We start from the raw sequence: 17,225 nt of genomic DNA on the forward strand, positions 1-17,225 counted from the left end.
TTTAGGCTCTGCTCCCACTGGGCTCATCCATACTAAAAATGTATGCACTTAGCACTGTAAAGCACTTTAGCTAAAAGCTCCCACCAAACACTACATTAAATATGGCATCCATAATATTTTTGGATTTGTTTGATAAGTACTCTCAGACCTCGGGCATGCTGCTGGCAAATGCAAGCATAAGACTGCCGATTGGTTCATTAAGAGGGCCAGGCTCTTACTCAAGGTCAGCGCACACTCCAGCAGACAGAGGCTCCCTTTGTCTGCTGGAGCGTGTGCTGATGAAAATGCTAATGAAACATTTTTATCATCGGGGAGTCGTTGACTGCCGTGTCCCCAGCATGAACTGGACCGAACCAGCTGTTTGTCGAGGGTTATGGCTCTGTCACTGGAGAGGAGAAAGCAGTGAGCTCAGCACATCCAGCACTGCTGCCTGCCATGTACTGGCTGTTTGAGGAATCTGAGCAGAATGATGAAGAGCTTGGAGATTTGTTATAGGCATCCATAAAAAACACCCGTGAGTGCTGGTCACACTAAATCATAGAAAGTGCATTAAAAGTAAAAAAAAAAACCAAAAAACAACTTGTTTCGAGGTGTTCCAACAACAGGATGCTGTTGATACCATAAGGAACAAGGACAAGCCTAATAGGCAATAAAGCAGAGAAGCATCCGCTGATCCTGAGATCTGCTGTAATTCTGAAACATTTCCCAAAAACTGAAGGTATTTGATCAATGCGCTATTTCCAGACCATTATAAAGAACATGTGAACACCAACATTGGTTTCTTATTTCACAGCCATAAGCTACATTCATAGTTTTAAAATACTACTGTATATAAAAATATTTTGACATGAAATGAATCAGCTTTAAGCAAGACGTCTTCTTCTTCTTCTTTTCTGTTTGGAACAAAAGAAAAGAAGAGACATTTCATAAGCTATAACTTCATATGCTCATTGTTCTCATGTGACTCAGAAATATACTTCCTCCTACCCCTTATAACTTAAAGTCAAGTCAAGTCAATTGGACTTGTACAGGTCAATGTACCATGTAAAGTCTCAAAAATGCTTCACAGACAGGACATGTAATCATCATCCTCGTCTTATTAGGATAATTTTCCTTCCTCACAATAAGATAAATAGGATATTACCCTTTCCCCTAATTCACACATATCTACACAGTGTAATGATATAACACCTATAATAACAATGCTCTTGCCAATGTTTGTTTGTGGTGCTAAGTACTCTGCAGTGTTAGGTGAAAGGTTTCACCTAACAATGCGAGCTCAAAAAAATTAATTCCTGTCACTTATGTTGTAAAAACAAATATTGAATCTTGGATCTTGGATCTGTATTAGCAAAAATTGCGTCTATTTTCATATTTATATTATTTTAAAAAAAATGCCAATCGGGATGTAACAGGATAGAACCGGTGACTTCGTGCATTTGATTTGTGACATGCTTATAGGGGTATTTTTAGGACAACTCACCACATAAAACGTTCTAACCTGAAGGTTTCTGCAACCATTACACACTAAGAAGCTGAGGGATAGCACATTCTGTCTCCTGCTGGCGGAATAATCTTATTTGAATGATGGGAATTTCCAAACAGATGCAGCTTTGTGGCCTAATGCGCTAAGCCGGAGAGATGGTCCAAAAAACCATGTATGCCTCCCAGTTACGTAGCCCATAAACAACGTATGCCATGGCTGAGCCTTTCAAAATAAAATGGTTGTTCTCACTCCAGTGTCTTGTATCACTGCGCTGGACTAGTCAAAAATCATTTTATTCTGAAGTGTGCACACGGAAGTATAACTCTTTGGATTTTGAGTAGCTTTGTGAAAGGTTAGCTAACGCGGGCTAGCCTGATATGGAAGAAGAGGGAGCAAGAGGAAGACTGAGGGTCTACCTGAGAAAAGCGGACTGGCTGGGACTAGTTCTGAGGGGTGATTTCGGGAGATAACGTTACATACTGGAAGGAATGTCCTCCTGGCTTACAACACCACAGAGATAGCTAAAATCACGGGACAGCCGCAATCACTACTAAAAACATGAAGCTGACAGCTGCGGAGCGCCTGTTAACAACCCGCCACCGTCGAGTTTAGCTCCCCGTGGCTACAGCTGGACATTAACGGCGACGGCACCTCGGGAAGCGTTGTAGCCAACGGGAATCTTTGTTCGCGTTTTTTCCCGTTCTTCTTTTTTTTTCCTTCTTCCATGGGACACAACTGGGCTTTACCTCCGCTCTGCCGTTGTGTTACCGCCGTGACAGCAGCAGTCTTCGGCTGGTATCGACTGGCCACCGTGGTCCCTGCATCTTGTGGACTCCTAGCAGCTAAAGTTTTTTGGCTTATTTGACGGACGCGGCAGTCATGTTTGCTGTACGAATCGTCACCGCAGACTACTACCTGACAAGTCCCATTAAAGACCTGGACGTCTGCTATTCTGAATTCAGGGAGAGCGATGTGAAGAAAGTGCCGGTGGTGCGGATATTTGGAGCAACACCAGCAGGTTAGCCTTGTCCTGTGTTTTATTCTCGTTGACTTCAGTAAGCTAAAGCTTGCTGCACGCGGCGTGTCACAGGTTTATTGCCTTCGCTGCTGCTGCTGTTTGGACACGCGCGCACAAACACATCCGCGCTGTATTGTTCCGAGGAAACCTAACGGGTGTTTTATGTATGTGACAGGAAGATGTTGTAGGGTGTTGACACGTTTTACCAACGCGGCATGCAGCCCTGTTGCAGCAGTGGGAGCCCACGGCTGTGCTTTGTTTTCGCTCCATCGTGGTGCGGTGGCGGACACCTTTTCGTCCGTGGGGCTCCACTTGTGTCTCTGTCTGCCACATGTGGCATTCAGGGAAACTGGTACCTTTCCCCTGCGATGCTTTTATTGTATTTATGGCAACCTGTGGAGTGTGGCTGGCATGCAGATATATATATTTATTTATTTTATTGGGGGGTTGAAAGGATAACACCATTTTGTTGCCTAACTGTAAAATGGGTGACAGTATTATATGGTGGAAGAAAAATGTATAGAATAATTACTGTATCATGTGTTGATAAAGCAGGGCAGTCGTGACTTTACATTGATAGGCTTGACAACAGAGGTTGTCATTGTATACAAAACGGAACATGCATTGTGTGAGTGTGAAATGTTCAGCGCTACAAGCCTGGACAAGACCCCTACAGTATGTGGAGTAACTATCGTGGCTTGCAGGTGCTGCTTTAGATAAAATATACAGGACAAATGTGTTGCAGATGTTTATTGTAGATGTGTGTTTTTTCTGAACTGTGCCACATGCCCTGCTCTTCAGTAAAGCCATTACAGCCAGGCATTCTGGCCACTTTAATCCCCACAAAACAAAAGAATGGTTTTCCTGTACAATGGCACAGCATTAGCAACCTGTGCCAAATCCTCCGGCAATCACTGTGCCCTCTTTTCAACCTTGTTTGATGGGTGAAGACACATTGCAGTGTAGTGACTATAGATATTCTTAGCAAGGTTTGTCCCCAGTGGGGGGGAAATGGTGAGTTACACTTGCCCCCTCGCCCAATCAGTGCTCCTGGGTCGCAGGATGACCTGGAGCAGCGTCCAGCAGGATGTGCCCTCAGTGAGGATTAAAGGCTTTACAACGGGGGGGAGAACAGCGGGTCATGGTGAGGAAGGTGTCTGCTGTGGTTTGGCCCTGTTTGTGTTCAGGTCTGCACGTTCACATGCAGTGCTTCTCATGCAAATTGAGTATACAGACCCAGAAACTGCAGTGATGGCTTGTTAGGTGAATGTACTGTATGTTGATCAGAAAGTACCACAGTTCAATAAACACAGTGTTGCAATCCTTAGAGCAGAGGCATGCGCTGATTTTAGTGTGAATGATAAGGTCCAATATTAAAACCTGAAGTGACTGGTGGTGTGGATAACATTCATTGTTTTGCTGGGAAACCCTGCATCCTGCCAGTCATGTGGACGGTAGTTTGATTTTTACCACTCAACTTGCCTCAGATAATGTGACTTCTATCCACCAGTGGTATCCTCCAGCAGGACAGTTATCTGCACAACAAACATGAAGAGACCAGTGTGTTGACCCGGCCCCTGAACTCCCCAAATCCTTATCCAAATCAACTTCCACCAGAGAACAAGCCCGTTCCATGGAGGTTCTACGCGTAGCAAACCACAGAATCCAGAGAATTTGCTTCCAATGTTTCAGTGCCTGACACCCAGATGTCTTGTGTGCGTTATGGAGGGAAGAGCTATTTTAGTGGCACAAAGTCAAAGCAGTTGTTGTGGCTGTTCTCTGTATGTTATTAATTAATACCTTTTTCTCGTCTCAAAGTGTAGTAGTAGTAATGATAGTGATAAGCAGATCCATTGTTTGAACGTTAATGGTTCATTTAAGTAATTTTTAAACATTTTTTTGTCAAACAATTTTATTTCCCCTTTCTGTTTGATATGAACTGTGATAGTGAGCCGCATAATCTAGGCTTCCTGTCAGATAAGTCTTTGTTACCTTGGGCTGTAAGAAGTCATCATAATTTGATGGCCTCTTAATAAAATGTGGTTGACAGTAACTAATATATTAATGTTTTTGGTGTTGGAAGATTTAGGAGGCTACACACATGTGCAAAAGTATGCATCTGAAGGGAGGTGTACACTAAAACAACTAAATGGTACAGTTTTTTTTTTTCTTTTTTTCTCTTATTTGCCAAAAAACCTGTAGCAAACACAAGTGCACTGGTGCAGGTCACTCAGCTGAATAATATCCAGCCACATTCCACTTGTGTTTTTCCTGCTCTGACATGCACAAATGTCTGCAGTGAAAAAGAGCCAGCTACATAATTGTCATAACAATGATGGTTTGTCGATACGGTTGGTTTGACCCACGTGTGTTTGCCAACACACTTGTCTAAATGCCTATGCCTCTGATCCTATCTGATTGGTTAACATTCTTGAGTATGCAGCAGTGAAACAAAAGCGAGGATCCCAGTGGAGCATTAAGAGCTTTCATTGATTGAGTCCTTACAGGTTCAGCAGCACACGAACAAGCCTCGTTTCTCTGCTGTGCGTGTTGTATCTGCAGTTTGAATATCAGGCTCTGTGTTGTTTCCACTTGCAGTAATGACAGAGTATCTTGTCTGCAGTCTGTGCATTGCGGTCGATGCCCTGCAGATTCTCATAGTTGGATCCCTCTCTTGTTCAGTTTATGTATCAGTTGTGTGGCCACATTTTCAGATTTGAAATTACATCACCATCTGGAAAGCATTGAAGTGGAGAGGGATCTCTTTCTTTCTTCCTTTCCTGCAGCTTAGAAACAAGCCACACCTACTAGAAAGTTTTTTTTTTTTTCTTCTTCAGATTTCACTTTGCCTTTTATGGTTTCATTGCGTTGACTCCTCAGACTGTTCATGTGCCTTTATCATTAGCGTGTTTACTCTGGTGTAAGCGGTCAACAGTGCATCCACACCACGTGGCTCTTTCCACAACCCCAGGCCTCATATTTCCTGTCCTTCCCTGACCTAAGCAACGCACACTCCCACTGTGTAATTTGATGCCAAGTTTCCTGCTTTTTTCCCCCTCCCCACTCTTTGTTAGCATTCAGAGACTGTCCTGCCTCTGCAGCACACATACTGTACATGCATGCCCATCTTTGGTTTAGCTCAAGAGGAAGACAATACAAGGAATCCTTTTGTTATAAAAGTTATTGGTGCTGTTGAGGTGCCGGAAACCTTTTAAGGGCATGCATCTCCAGGCTTGAAGCTGACAAGCTAGATCTAGATACGCTGACGGGGCCTGGTCCTCGTGGCAACAGGAGGGACGCTGTTTTGGTTCATCGCTTGGATGTGTACACTAGAGTGTTTGTTGGGTACGCATGAGAGCGGAGAGGGGGAGAAAGTGCATGACCAATTGACCTGAATGAGAGGGCCAAGCATTGAAGCCCAGAGGGTGGTAAAAATGAGGGCCTCTTTTTCTACTCTGGCCCTTTCCTTCCCAGGTTTAGCACTCTCCAGGGGAACCCTTAATACCATCTGAAGGAATTCCTCCTGATCCATTAATAGGATAATAGGCAGACTAGAAAGGAGACTGGCTCATTAAACAGAAGGTCATTGTTCCCTTTACTGTTTACTCTCCTGTCTTTCTGTCGAACCAGGGTTCATTTATCGTATGATTAAGATGTTTAGTTGTTGACAGGTTTTCTCTGGAGTTGCCTTTCGTTCTTTTCCCCCACTGATTTTACACTTTTGTTTAAGCTTAAGTGCAGGTTTACCATAGTGATAGAGTAGAAACACAAAAGAAGACCGAAGGCTGCTCTGCACTAATCCTCCTCCTGTGATGTGTTTTTTTTTTTTTTTTTTTTTTTCCTTCCCTTCAGATGAGGCCCGGCTTCTTGTCAGGGTTTTTTTTGAATCTTCAATAGAGGAAGAAACATTTTAGAGTATTTTCGATGTGGGGACACAGAGTTACTGTTCATTTGAAAATCAATTAAATACTTGATGTTCTACATGCAGAGGACAAAGGAGGTGTTTGGGTTTTTTGGTTTTTTTTTTTTAGCAGTACTGGCAGTTACTTTTTACCAGTATGTTTGGAGAGCATGTACAGTGACTTAATGTTTTAAGAAAAAGGTATGTTATTATTTTTAATCTATAAATCCTGTATGACTAATAGAGGTGGGAATCACCATACATCCCACGATACGATATTATTGCAATTTTTAAAAATATTTTGCGATATTCAGATTCTGTACATAAAGGTAAACTTTATCAATATTCATTTTATCTAATATCAAAGTCTCCACTCAGTCTTTCTCTCATTTCAGTCAGTTTTATTGTTGACAAACTGAACGGTTTGTATTACAGTCTAGTCCAACTTAACTGAATGCAACCATCTGGTACAATTATAGCTATTCTGAACTATGCAATTTATGAAAACTATGCAGCCCATTCAGCAACTGAAGAATTTGAAAGTAAATTAAAACAAAATATAATTTTACATTAAATAAAAAAGTTTTAAACTTAATTAAAATAAAACATGTCTTAAATTAAAATAAGTAAACTGTCATGTTTATTGCTGCCAAAAAAAAGTTAAACACATTTGGACAGTGAAGGAATGTCAGGATTCTTGCTCAGAAAAAGGATCAACATGCTCTGAAGTCAGAGTTCCAGTCCACAAAAACTTTTTTTGTAACAAAATATCGATTTCTGCTGTCCCTGTATCGATACATTATTAGCAAACAAAATATCACGATACTACACAGTATCGATTTTTTCCCCCACCCCTAATGACTAATGCTTTTAGAAGTTATATATTTTGGTTTGACTTATTGACTCTTCTGATCGCGTATCTGATGTCAAATGTTTCCACAACATTGACTTCGTTGGTGATTGAATGGTTAACCCCTTAGCAGTCCTATTAGTCCCCTAAACCATCCAATGTCCCGTGGGCGGTACGTCCGACTGCTAACAGTTTAATCACAATACTCAGGACTCCCCCCCCCAATTCCATTTCCCCCTATCATCACTATCAGTGTGTCATTCTTTATTGAAGTGAATGTGACTGTTTCCAACGATTTGCTCCATGCCTGCCCTTGATATGAAGTGACAAAGCCCAGCCTCCTGTGTTTGTTTCATTGGCTTCCACTCTTAACTCACTGCTAGGGCTGTAACCAGGACTAACTTCTCTGAGGACAGATTTGCATTTATAATTGTTCCATATCTGTCCATCTATGGTTGTAGATGACTTAACAGTTGTTGGAAAATGTCTCTCGCATACTAACGAATGTGTGTGTTTGTTTGTGTGCACATGCACATTAGTTGTAGCACATTTCCAGTTCACTCCAGAGGCAAGTCACCACACTAGCAGTCGCTCTGTACTCATGGTCTGCTGGTAGTACTACCATTTTTGTAACATCTCCATTGAAGCGGCCTACTGACATCCTCTCTGGGGTGTGCTGTCTGGTTTCAGAGGGACTTAACCAGCAGCCAGGGGAGCCACGCTGAAGAGCTTTAATAAGTAAACAGGCAAAGTTAAGGCTGTTCGATATAACAATATATATCTGATGACGATATAAAAACATCTATCGTTTAATTTTACACTATTGTTTGTTTCGTGGTGTCGCAAAATAAACTGTTTACGGCAATATTTTTTTTTTTTTCATCGTTTTGATGGTCACTGTAGTGGCTATATTAATTTCTTAAAGTTCTCTCTTTCTCTTGTATTTAATATAACCAAAATATGGACGGGCAGGCGGTTGTTTTTATGCGTTGTCATTAGCAACAACGACGGTAAAACCATCGCGTGTCCGCTTGTTTATTTTCCACATAAACCTTTCACAATAAAGCTCAAGATCCTGTTGAGACTTTTCAAAATAAACTGAATCACGTGAAAGAGTATGCGGAGTATTTACGGATGAGAAGCAAAAAAGAGCCGTCAGGTGCTAAAAAATAAACCTTAGACTCAAACATTAGAACAGGCTTTTCCCTGCAGCACGCCGTGTTATAAATACTCACAAAGAAAACGGCGGCTGTTACAACTTATGTCTAAAAATGTATAGTTTCACGCATTGGTTAAAACACTCGACTCCAGGTACACGACGCCCAGCTGGAAATGCTTCACGCAAGACGAGGTGCCTGAGATTCACAGATTTTACAGAAAATGTTAAGTTTTTGTGATTTATATCGTTATCGGGATATAAGATTTTCGTCATATCGCACAGCCCTAGGCAAAGTCCTCTGACTCCAGTTCACATAGGCCTGTGAGCGTCACATATGGATACGGAGGAGAGTTTGTCTCTGTCTGAATGCCAGAGTACCACAGCTGGTCTTTGTGGTGGAATACAGACAGAAAGGCTGGATAGATGCAGCTAATGAGCAACATCTAGCCAGAGGTGATGAAGTCATTCAACTTTGTGATGTGCTACTGCTCGAGTGTAATTCACATTTGGCAATTTTCCAGATCCTTTTAATTTTTTTAAAATGCTCAATAAGTGGAAGGCACCGCATCTAATCCAGCATATGGCTCACACATTAAATTGACCAAAATAACTGTTTTATGGTTATGAATGTAACACGACCACAATGCTGTGTCAGCCTTTAATTTCTATGTGATTCCAGAAAACACTAAACAAATACAATTCATGCAACTTAATTAACCAAAGAAAGTTCCAAGCATTCACTTCAGAGTAGTAAACATCTGAAATGCCCCTGGGGTTGAAATTCTTTGCAGTGTACTTGGTACTCGACAAAGATTATCAGAGTAGTTGTAGTAACCAGCCGCAGTCAGTCGTGACTACACGGTGACAGGCGGTGGTTTTTGTGCCTTGATTGGCAGGACAGTAGAGCAACAAGACAGGGAATATGGAGAAGAGAAAGTCGAGGTGTGACTTGCAGTGAGTGGTTCAGTTGGTGAGGATCTGGATGAGGGGTTTCCTCAGCTTGGTCTGCTTTTGTCTTGAAGGAGCTGTGAGTGTACAGAGGCTCCCTCAGTGTCCTTGCTGCTGTTGCTGCTGCTGCGACAACCTGATTGATGGCTGTAATAGCTCCCTCCGGCTTCTCTGTGGGTAACCGAACTCATCACTGTCGAGGGCACAAGCCTGACACTGCAGCATACTTTGTCCCCAACACATTCTGTTCCCTTTCACCTCGATTCATGCTGAGGTAGTAGAGGTGACTTTACATTAACACCCAGAGCTGCTGGATATCTCTTTTTCGCCCCACAGGTTAGATCAGTACTGTAGTTCCTATTGTTCAAGTCTGACCCTGCCACCCCTCCCCCTAATATTCTTTTCACAATGCTGCATCGATCCACTGAAAAGAATCTATCTTCAGCGTGTGCTCCTTCACGGTGAGTTTAAAGCACCTGCTCGGCTGCCACTGTAACTCAGTGTCATTCCCACAGACATGTATGCAGCAGTACAGTAAGCACTTGGAAAGCTTTGTTTTGCTGTCTCCTCTCATTCTATAACCAGTGAAGCTAGCAGCACTGCCAAAGTTAACACAGATGGAATACACACATGTTGACTGCCTTCTAACATTCCTGACAAGGGCTGTACCATTACAGCATGCATTATTTGAGCAACGTTTTAAGGAGGTTCTCTGTAATTCAACTAAAAGAGAGATATGGAAAGATAATGTGCTTCTAAATTGCAGGAAGCTTGCTGTTATGTCAGGGGAGACCCATGTATGATTTATACAAGCCAAAAAGATGGCTTCTTAGCAATAAGGAAAGCTAAGAAGTAATCACTTTATTCCAATTGTCTCATGTTTGATTTTTGTAAGTTATAGAATATTAGCACATCTGCAGCACAGATTGTTAAAATTGTAAAGGCAAGCAGACAGCACCAAGTAAAAATATCTTTCTGTGCATTTCCCTGTTTGTTGTGCTCTCTGTAAAGGTGTTTTAGCAATTTTTTTCTTCAATCTGATTTCTTATCAGAACACTCGGCCTGTCTGTTTTCCAAGTCAGTAGGGCACGCAGGCTGTGACAGTGCGAGGCCTTGGTGGTGCTGCTGCTGTTGTTTTTCTGTAGCTGCACAAGCTGCCAGATGGCTTTGCCAGCGAGGTAATGTGATTTAGCTCTGTGACGAGATGGATACTTACTAGAGAGGCAGGAGAGGTAGGCTCACAGGCAGTCGTCGCCTCTCAGTTTGGCTCTATGGAGAAAGAAAAAACAACATTTAATGTAAAGTGCAAAAGAAGGGCAAGTTCTTCAGTATGGCACCATGTCTTCTTTTTCAAAGCAGGTCGTTTCTTTAATGTGATTCTGTGTGGTCTGAAAAGGGACCACGTTGGCACGTGTTGTTGGGTCATTTTAGGCCCTCGGTTCAGCGTTGGTCTCTTCCTCTTTCCCTGCACCATTGTCCCCTCAAAGGAGGGGAGGGAGAGAGAGGGTGGGCCCTGCTTTGTGCACCCAGCCTGTGAGAGTGGGAGACTTCCCACTCTGTGTTCCCTCAGGGCCACTGGCACTACTGCAAGAGAACTCTGCAGCATTTCAAGGCAGATTAAGACCTTGTTGAAAAAGAGTGAAAGAATTTGGCAGGCCGAAGAAAGCTTGAATCACTGCTGGTGGGGGGAGGGAGGAATGCTTTGAACCTACCATGCTATGCCATTCAGCATTGATATTAATGAGGCGTGCGTATGTGTATGTTGGTTGGGTGTACGCACGTGCACTTACAAAGTCAAATAAAGCAGATAAGTTTGTACCAGTAGCGATGGGTATATCTGCAGCTCGGGGTGGAGTAGCCTCCTGTTGCTTCAGCGTGTAAGCTTTCTTATTAACCTTCTGTTCAGTGATAGAATTTACAGGATTTTTTTTTTGTCTGTTTGTCTGTAGTAATTGAATTATAGTTTGGCTTTGGGATAACGTATTGCAGTATATTTCTCTGCCAAGAGTCCTAGATCAGGTCCAGTGAGATGGGATGGAAGGATATAAACAACTAAATTCTTCTGCAATGTCAGTAAGCCAATTGTGTTGTTTTGGTTGATGCTAGTTTTTATACAACTCAGACTGGATTCAATTCAGTGTTTCCAACAGATTTAGAGTTTGTACATTTGGGCTTTTTTTGTTTGTTTGTTTTTTACAGCCACTCTTATGTGCCGACAGACAAGACCAAGTTTACCCTGATCTTAAACACCAGGAAATTTTAAGGCAAAACCTTGAGCCATTCAGTTAGCTAATGTGAATTAATTCTTGTGTTTACATATATAAAAACGGTTCTGTGAAATGTGCAAATGCTACGACTTAATGCAGCTTTATCTATTCAGCTGATATCCATCCACTGGTGGCCACTCACTGAACAAACAACACTGAGCAAACAAAAACAAAAACCAGTCTTGCAGTCTTTTTCATACACAACTGCACAGCTCCAACTGAAAGGGTTCTTTTTGATCAATTTTTAATTCCATAGCACTGTACAGTCATTTTGAGGGCAGGCTTATTAAAAAGGGGAGGGGGGAGGGACGTTTTGCAAGCCAAGCTCTAAAAATAGCCTAGCTTGTATGTACATATGTAAGGGCATGTGTGTTTGCAATGTGACTGAGCCCTGTCTCTGTGTGACTAGACAACATTCTGGTTGCTGTTGTTTAACTGGTCATCAACTCTTTCTAAGTGCATGCTGAGTGTCTCCAGTTTGTGAGGTGGTTCTGCATTTGTGGCAGACACACACAGCCTCCCATCTGAGAACTTAAAATCTTTTGTTCCTCGAGGAACTGTGTCTAGACCTGCTCTCTGTTCTCTGACTGTAATCTGTTGCCATCATAGCAATAGCTCAGCTGCAATTTGGTGTGTTTGCATGTGTCGTTATGGCTGTCCCTGTCTTATGTCGAGCGAGTGGGAGGAGAGGGGGATGGCGCTGAGAGGAAGAGAGGGGAGGAAAGAGAGAGAATAGGCATTTATGAGCCTTGCTCGCCCAATGCAGCAGCTGAGCTGCCGTCCCTGCTTCTCGTGATGTGTGGCAAGAGCAAGACATGCTGTGAATATCAAATTTCGTCAGAGCTGAGAAAAGGAGGGCAAGCAGCGCTTGGAAATCACTCCAGTTGTCTGGCGAGAGATTGCTGCCCTCTGATAACTGAGCTGCTCTGGACACACGCAAACAGCATCCTCTAGCACCGTGGCAACCACTGGGCTCTAGCCAGTTCTCCCCAGACTCATTATGAAATCTGTAGCATCTCTCTGCAGTTCTCGCTGTAATCCGACTGTTTATAGGATTTCTCCCATTTCCCTGAAATGGAGTCTCATTTTGATTTCTTTTCATATTTTATTGTTTTGTTAAACTCGTCATATCCAGCTGCAACATTTTTATTATTAGAGTCTACTAAAGTAGCTTTGCATGTTTAAAACCATTCAAAATAGTCAAAATTGATCATATACTACGACTTGGTGCAGCCCTCAATTCATCCGCTGTCTGAATTTTTCTTTTTCTTCAGTAATCAATACATTTTTCACCCTATTCATTACACTGGATATAAATGAGTGAGGTTTAAGGGCAGGCAGTGCTTGGAAATCATTTCAGTTGTCTGGTTTGAGATTGCTGCCCTTTGATAAGTGAGCCTCTCTGGACACACACAGGGGTTGTGCAGCTGCAGTGTTCAGCTGCATAAGCTGACCACAGCCCAAATAAGATTAACAGCAAGAATCTTAGAAGAGAGACACGGCATTTTAAGAAACCTGCACTGAAGTCTTTGGTCGAACTCCACAACAGCAAAGATGGTGAAAGGCATATAATTTAAAACGGGGGGGGGAAAAAGCCTGCATGAGTCAGCAGACGTTTCTGAAACTGTTGGTTTTTATTTTTAAATGAGATTTGACCTGCAGTTCTGTGCATGAGTTTTGGTAATGGACGTTTCGAAATGATTGTCCAAATAAGGCTACGTTCACACTGCAGGTTTTAATGCTCAATTCCGATTTTTTTTTTGATCAAATCCGATATTTATTTATTTTTTTTGTCTGGTTTTTCACACTACAAATAAAATGTGACAGCAAACGCCCGTGCTTTAACAATGGCCACCATGCTTTCTCGTTTGTCTTCTCCGGCGCAGATAATTGGCGTCTGTCTTGTGTCAGTGACGTAAAAGACTGATTCAATGACCATTCTAACAGCAGTCGCTTTCTAAAACATCAGATATGTATCGGATTCAGCACCACATACGAAAGTGACCCAGGTCGGATTTGAAAATATCAGATTTGTGCTGTTCAAACTGTCATACCATGATTGGATATGGGTCGCATAGAGTCAAAAAAGTCGGATTTAATGCGCTTTCGCCTGCAGTGTGAACGTAGCCAAAGTGCCTGACATGACTTCTGCTGAATAACAAGACTTGTTTCTAGAACAACACTTTGCCGTTTTACGTTTACGTGTTTAGAAGGTAGGTGGCGATGTAGTCTAAAGTCCCAAAATATACTGAATGAGATCTCTAAATGTTCTCGATTCTAATTAGTTCAACCTTTTGTGGAAAGCAAAAAGTGACACACTGGTTTAGGAGGAATCACATTCTTTTGGGCTGTCAGTAGGAAGAGAGACTGCTGTGCAGCATTCAGAAGCCTTCTTGTCACCATAAAGCCATTTCCTCACAGTTACTACAGGTCTGAACTTTTCTAAACGTCACCTGGTGGAGTTGTATGTGAGAATGCAAATGTCAAAGCACACATTAAATGGTCTTTAACTTGTCAGCTTTCTAGTACAAAGTCCCCATAATGGCCATTTGTGTCCATCCCACTACACCCATTGTTTAACAGCAACATAGTGGATGTAGCGTATGCTTCCTCCTGCACACTCTATGCAGGCTGAGTATTTCACATGTAATTCATGTAAAGATGGTTTCAGGTCAAAAAGCCAAAAACTGCACCTGACTATTTCTTTCAGCCTGTAAAATGCAACACGTAGGTCCTTACATAGTAGATATCCCCTAATGATTCACTCTTAGTTTAGAGTTGTGTTAAATAGTTGCATATAGTGGCTGCAACCCAACTGTCTTTGTGTTCACCTTCAAAGAGTTGTGCTTGCTGTTATGTTTTGCGTGTGTGTGTGTGTGCGTGTGTGTGCGTGTGTGTGTGTGTGTGTGAATGAGAATGAGAATATCCTTCCATGTGTGTCCTGATAGCTGCAGGCGCTCTGAGGATTTCCCCTCCACTTGTCATGGTTCCTGACTCTCTGTCGTCCTCTTGCTCTCCTCCTCTTCCCTCTACTGCTGCCCCTTAAATTCTTTTGTTTTCCTCGATGTGCTCTCCTAATTTCGAGGGTTTTCACTCTCTGCCTGAATCACATCAGCGTTTCCTCTCATTTCTGCCCGCTGTCCTTCCCACCTCCTCCCTCTCTGCTCTCAGATTGTCCTGGAGTGGCGCTGAGGGAGAGCCGCTTCACCTCACACACGGAGGCAGTGTTTACAACCAGAGCAAGTTTGGCCTTTTCTCTCACCCTGTCAACTCTCCCATCTCCTTTCCATTGTCCTCCGGAACTCAAAGCTTCACACACACAACTTTAAATCTCACTCTCCCTTCAACAGCCACCTCCTCTTTTCATCTCGTTGCCTCACACGCTTGCTTGAGCATAAAGTGGTGGAGATCTAAATTGGCAGGAGCTAATTGAGAGGGGTCAGTGGGCTTTACTTGGACTTCATGCTTTACGTAAAGAAACCCAAAACAAAAAGCAAGAGTCAAATACAAAATATGTATCAGTAATCAACATCACATGTCTAGTTAAGACTACAGAACAGACGAATAAAAGTTTTTCTTGTAGTTTTTGCACCTCTCATTGTGGAAGTGGGGTGTGGGGTAGCTGCTTTGACAGGGAACATGAGTGGAAAAATAAATATAAATTCTCTGCTCTATGATTGATTGTGTGCAGTGAAGCCAGGTTTTAATTGGATTTCAATTCTCCTCTGTTGCATAACTTTTTTTCTTTATTAAGCATTGCGTGCTGGTGCAGCCTAATTGCACTATACTGCTCCTACATTTTCACCCCCTCCTCCTCTTCCTCCTCTTGTTTTGCTCCAGGAGTCAGGGCTCCCTGATCCTGGCCCCCCCCCCCCGGGCTGTGCTTTCTCCTACATAGCCTACGCTCATGCTCCTCATATTTATGCACAGTGCTCTCGCCAAAGAGATCTGCTTTTTCCCCTCCTCCCTTTCTCTCTGTTTTGAGGAGTTCAGCTGAGGATATGTGGGAATAAAGTGTCCTAGTTCACAGGGTTCTTCCTGTAAACTCTCAGCCTGCTAATTACTCTCCCACTGGATGAACTGCTCTTTTCTCTTTGCACCCCCCTTTCTGATTACTCTTTTTTTTTTTCTTCTTCTGACTCTCACTTTTACTCTCTTTGCACTGTTTTTCTCTCTGTCTCTTGTCTGTTTCTGTCCACACTCTAGTTTTTCTTTGGCCTCACTCTCAGATCTTGTACTTTGCCTCTCTTGGCCCTCCGGCTGTATCCATATTAGTTCTACAAGTTTCAAGTGGTTTTCTAAAATGTTTGTAAATTTTTGTATCAGAAATTTCACCTGCTCATGGCAGTTTCTGATAATTTATGACATGCTTGTTGTTTATTTGTTGGTATTATTTGCTTTAATTTCTTAATAACAGTGGCTCCTTACCAGATGTATGTCAGCTGTCATAAATGGAATTGATTTTTATCAATTGCTCTGACAGTAAGCTCCATAAGAGCCACAAGAAAAGCATCTCTCTGCACATTGTTCTCTGCGATGGACCTCCTCTCTACATTGATTGTTACTGATTCATGTCTTCGCTGCCCTTCCTCTGACTCAGGTGACTAGAGACATGCAGGCTGTGAACTCTTTGACGTGAACTGATTCCCCCCCCCCCTGTCTTTTTCTTTTATCCCAGGAAAGTTGACTGAGCACTAGGGCTGTGTTACGGGCCTAGCTGCCTAGACCCCTCAGGGGAACGTAACAAGCTGCCACGAACGATTATTTTGATAGTCGACTAGTCATCGATTATTTTTGCGATTAGTCGACTATTCAGATCATGCATCCATTGGATGTAAAACGTACAGCTTATTGCACCAGCATGCATCTGCTCTTATATAACTATCATTAGCTTACAGCTTTAAGTGTTGATGGTATGTGCTAACTAAAAATAAAGACAAGATGATAGTTTATTAAATTTTAATGAAATTTGCAGATTGTTTCGGTGAAGTTTAATAAACTCCTTGATATCTAAAATATAACGGGACACAGGAGTATATTCTCGAGCATCTCACACTTCTGATAATCAGTTGTCTGCTTGATGTTTATTCAGCTGTGTAAAAACTAGAGATGGCACGATTCCACCTTTTTATGTCCGATACCGATATCATAAATTTGGATATCTGCCGATACAAATCCGATATAGTGTGTTTTTTTTAATTCATAAAACTGTTTTTTTAATGTCTTGCTGCATTTTGTATAAGTTCATACTCAAGTTTAAATAAACAACAACACTAAAGCTATTCTGTTTAAAAAATATATATATATATACACTGCACCCAAAATATTTCATAGTTCAGCAACACTGATCAATCTAATAAACTTAAACCTACACCATCCTCCCCCCAGAAGAGAATCTATTTAATTATTCTTGAAAAATAATTTATTTCTGTGCATTTTTTTTTCACACTGCATCAAATTAAAGTTGATTACGTCGATTAAGCATCATGAGGTGGAGGGTGGTTCCCTATTTTTTTTTTTTGCTGGGAGTTTGCAACCCTATTAGTTAGGTTGCTTAATATTTCTGCTAAGTACTCTTTAAAATACCAGAATAGGG

At 42.1% G+C, this 17,225-nt stretch overlaps 1 protein-coding gene across 1 annotated transcript in view; it reads left to right on the forward strand.

The window, feature by feature from the left end:
• The first annotated feature begins 1,845 nt into the window (after positions 1-1,845).
• The window catches only part of rev3l (REV3 like, DNA directed polymerase zeta catalytic subunit), a 94,770-nt gene continuing 79,390 nt past the window's right edge, over positions 1,846-17,225 (forward strand). The window contains exon 1 of the mRNA XM_005931057.3: positions 1,846-2,504. Within this exon, the coding sequence (XP_005931119.1) occupies positions 2,366-2,504 (139 nt within the window). The 5' untranslated portion in view covers positions 1,846-2,365. The remainder of the gene's footprint in view (positions 2,505-17,225) is intronic.

The sequence above is a fragment of the Haplochromis burtoni genome, unplaced genomic scaffold, assembly GCF_018398535.1.
Source record: "Haplochromis burtoni strain Fernald_Lab_line unplaced genomic scaffold, NCSU_Asbu1 Contig_103, whole genome shotgun sequence".
Lineage (NCBI taxonomy): Eukaryota > Metazoa > Chordata > Actinopteri > Cichliformes > Cichlidae > Haplochromis > Haplochromis burtoni.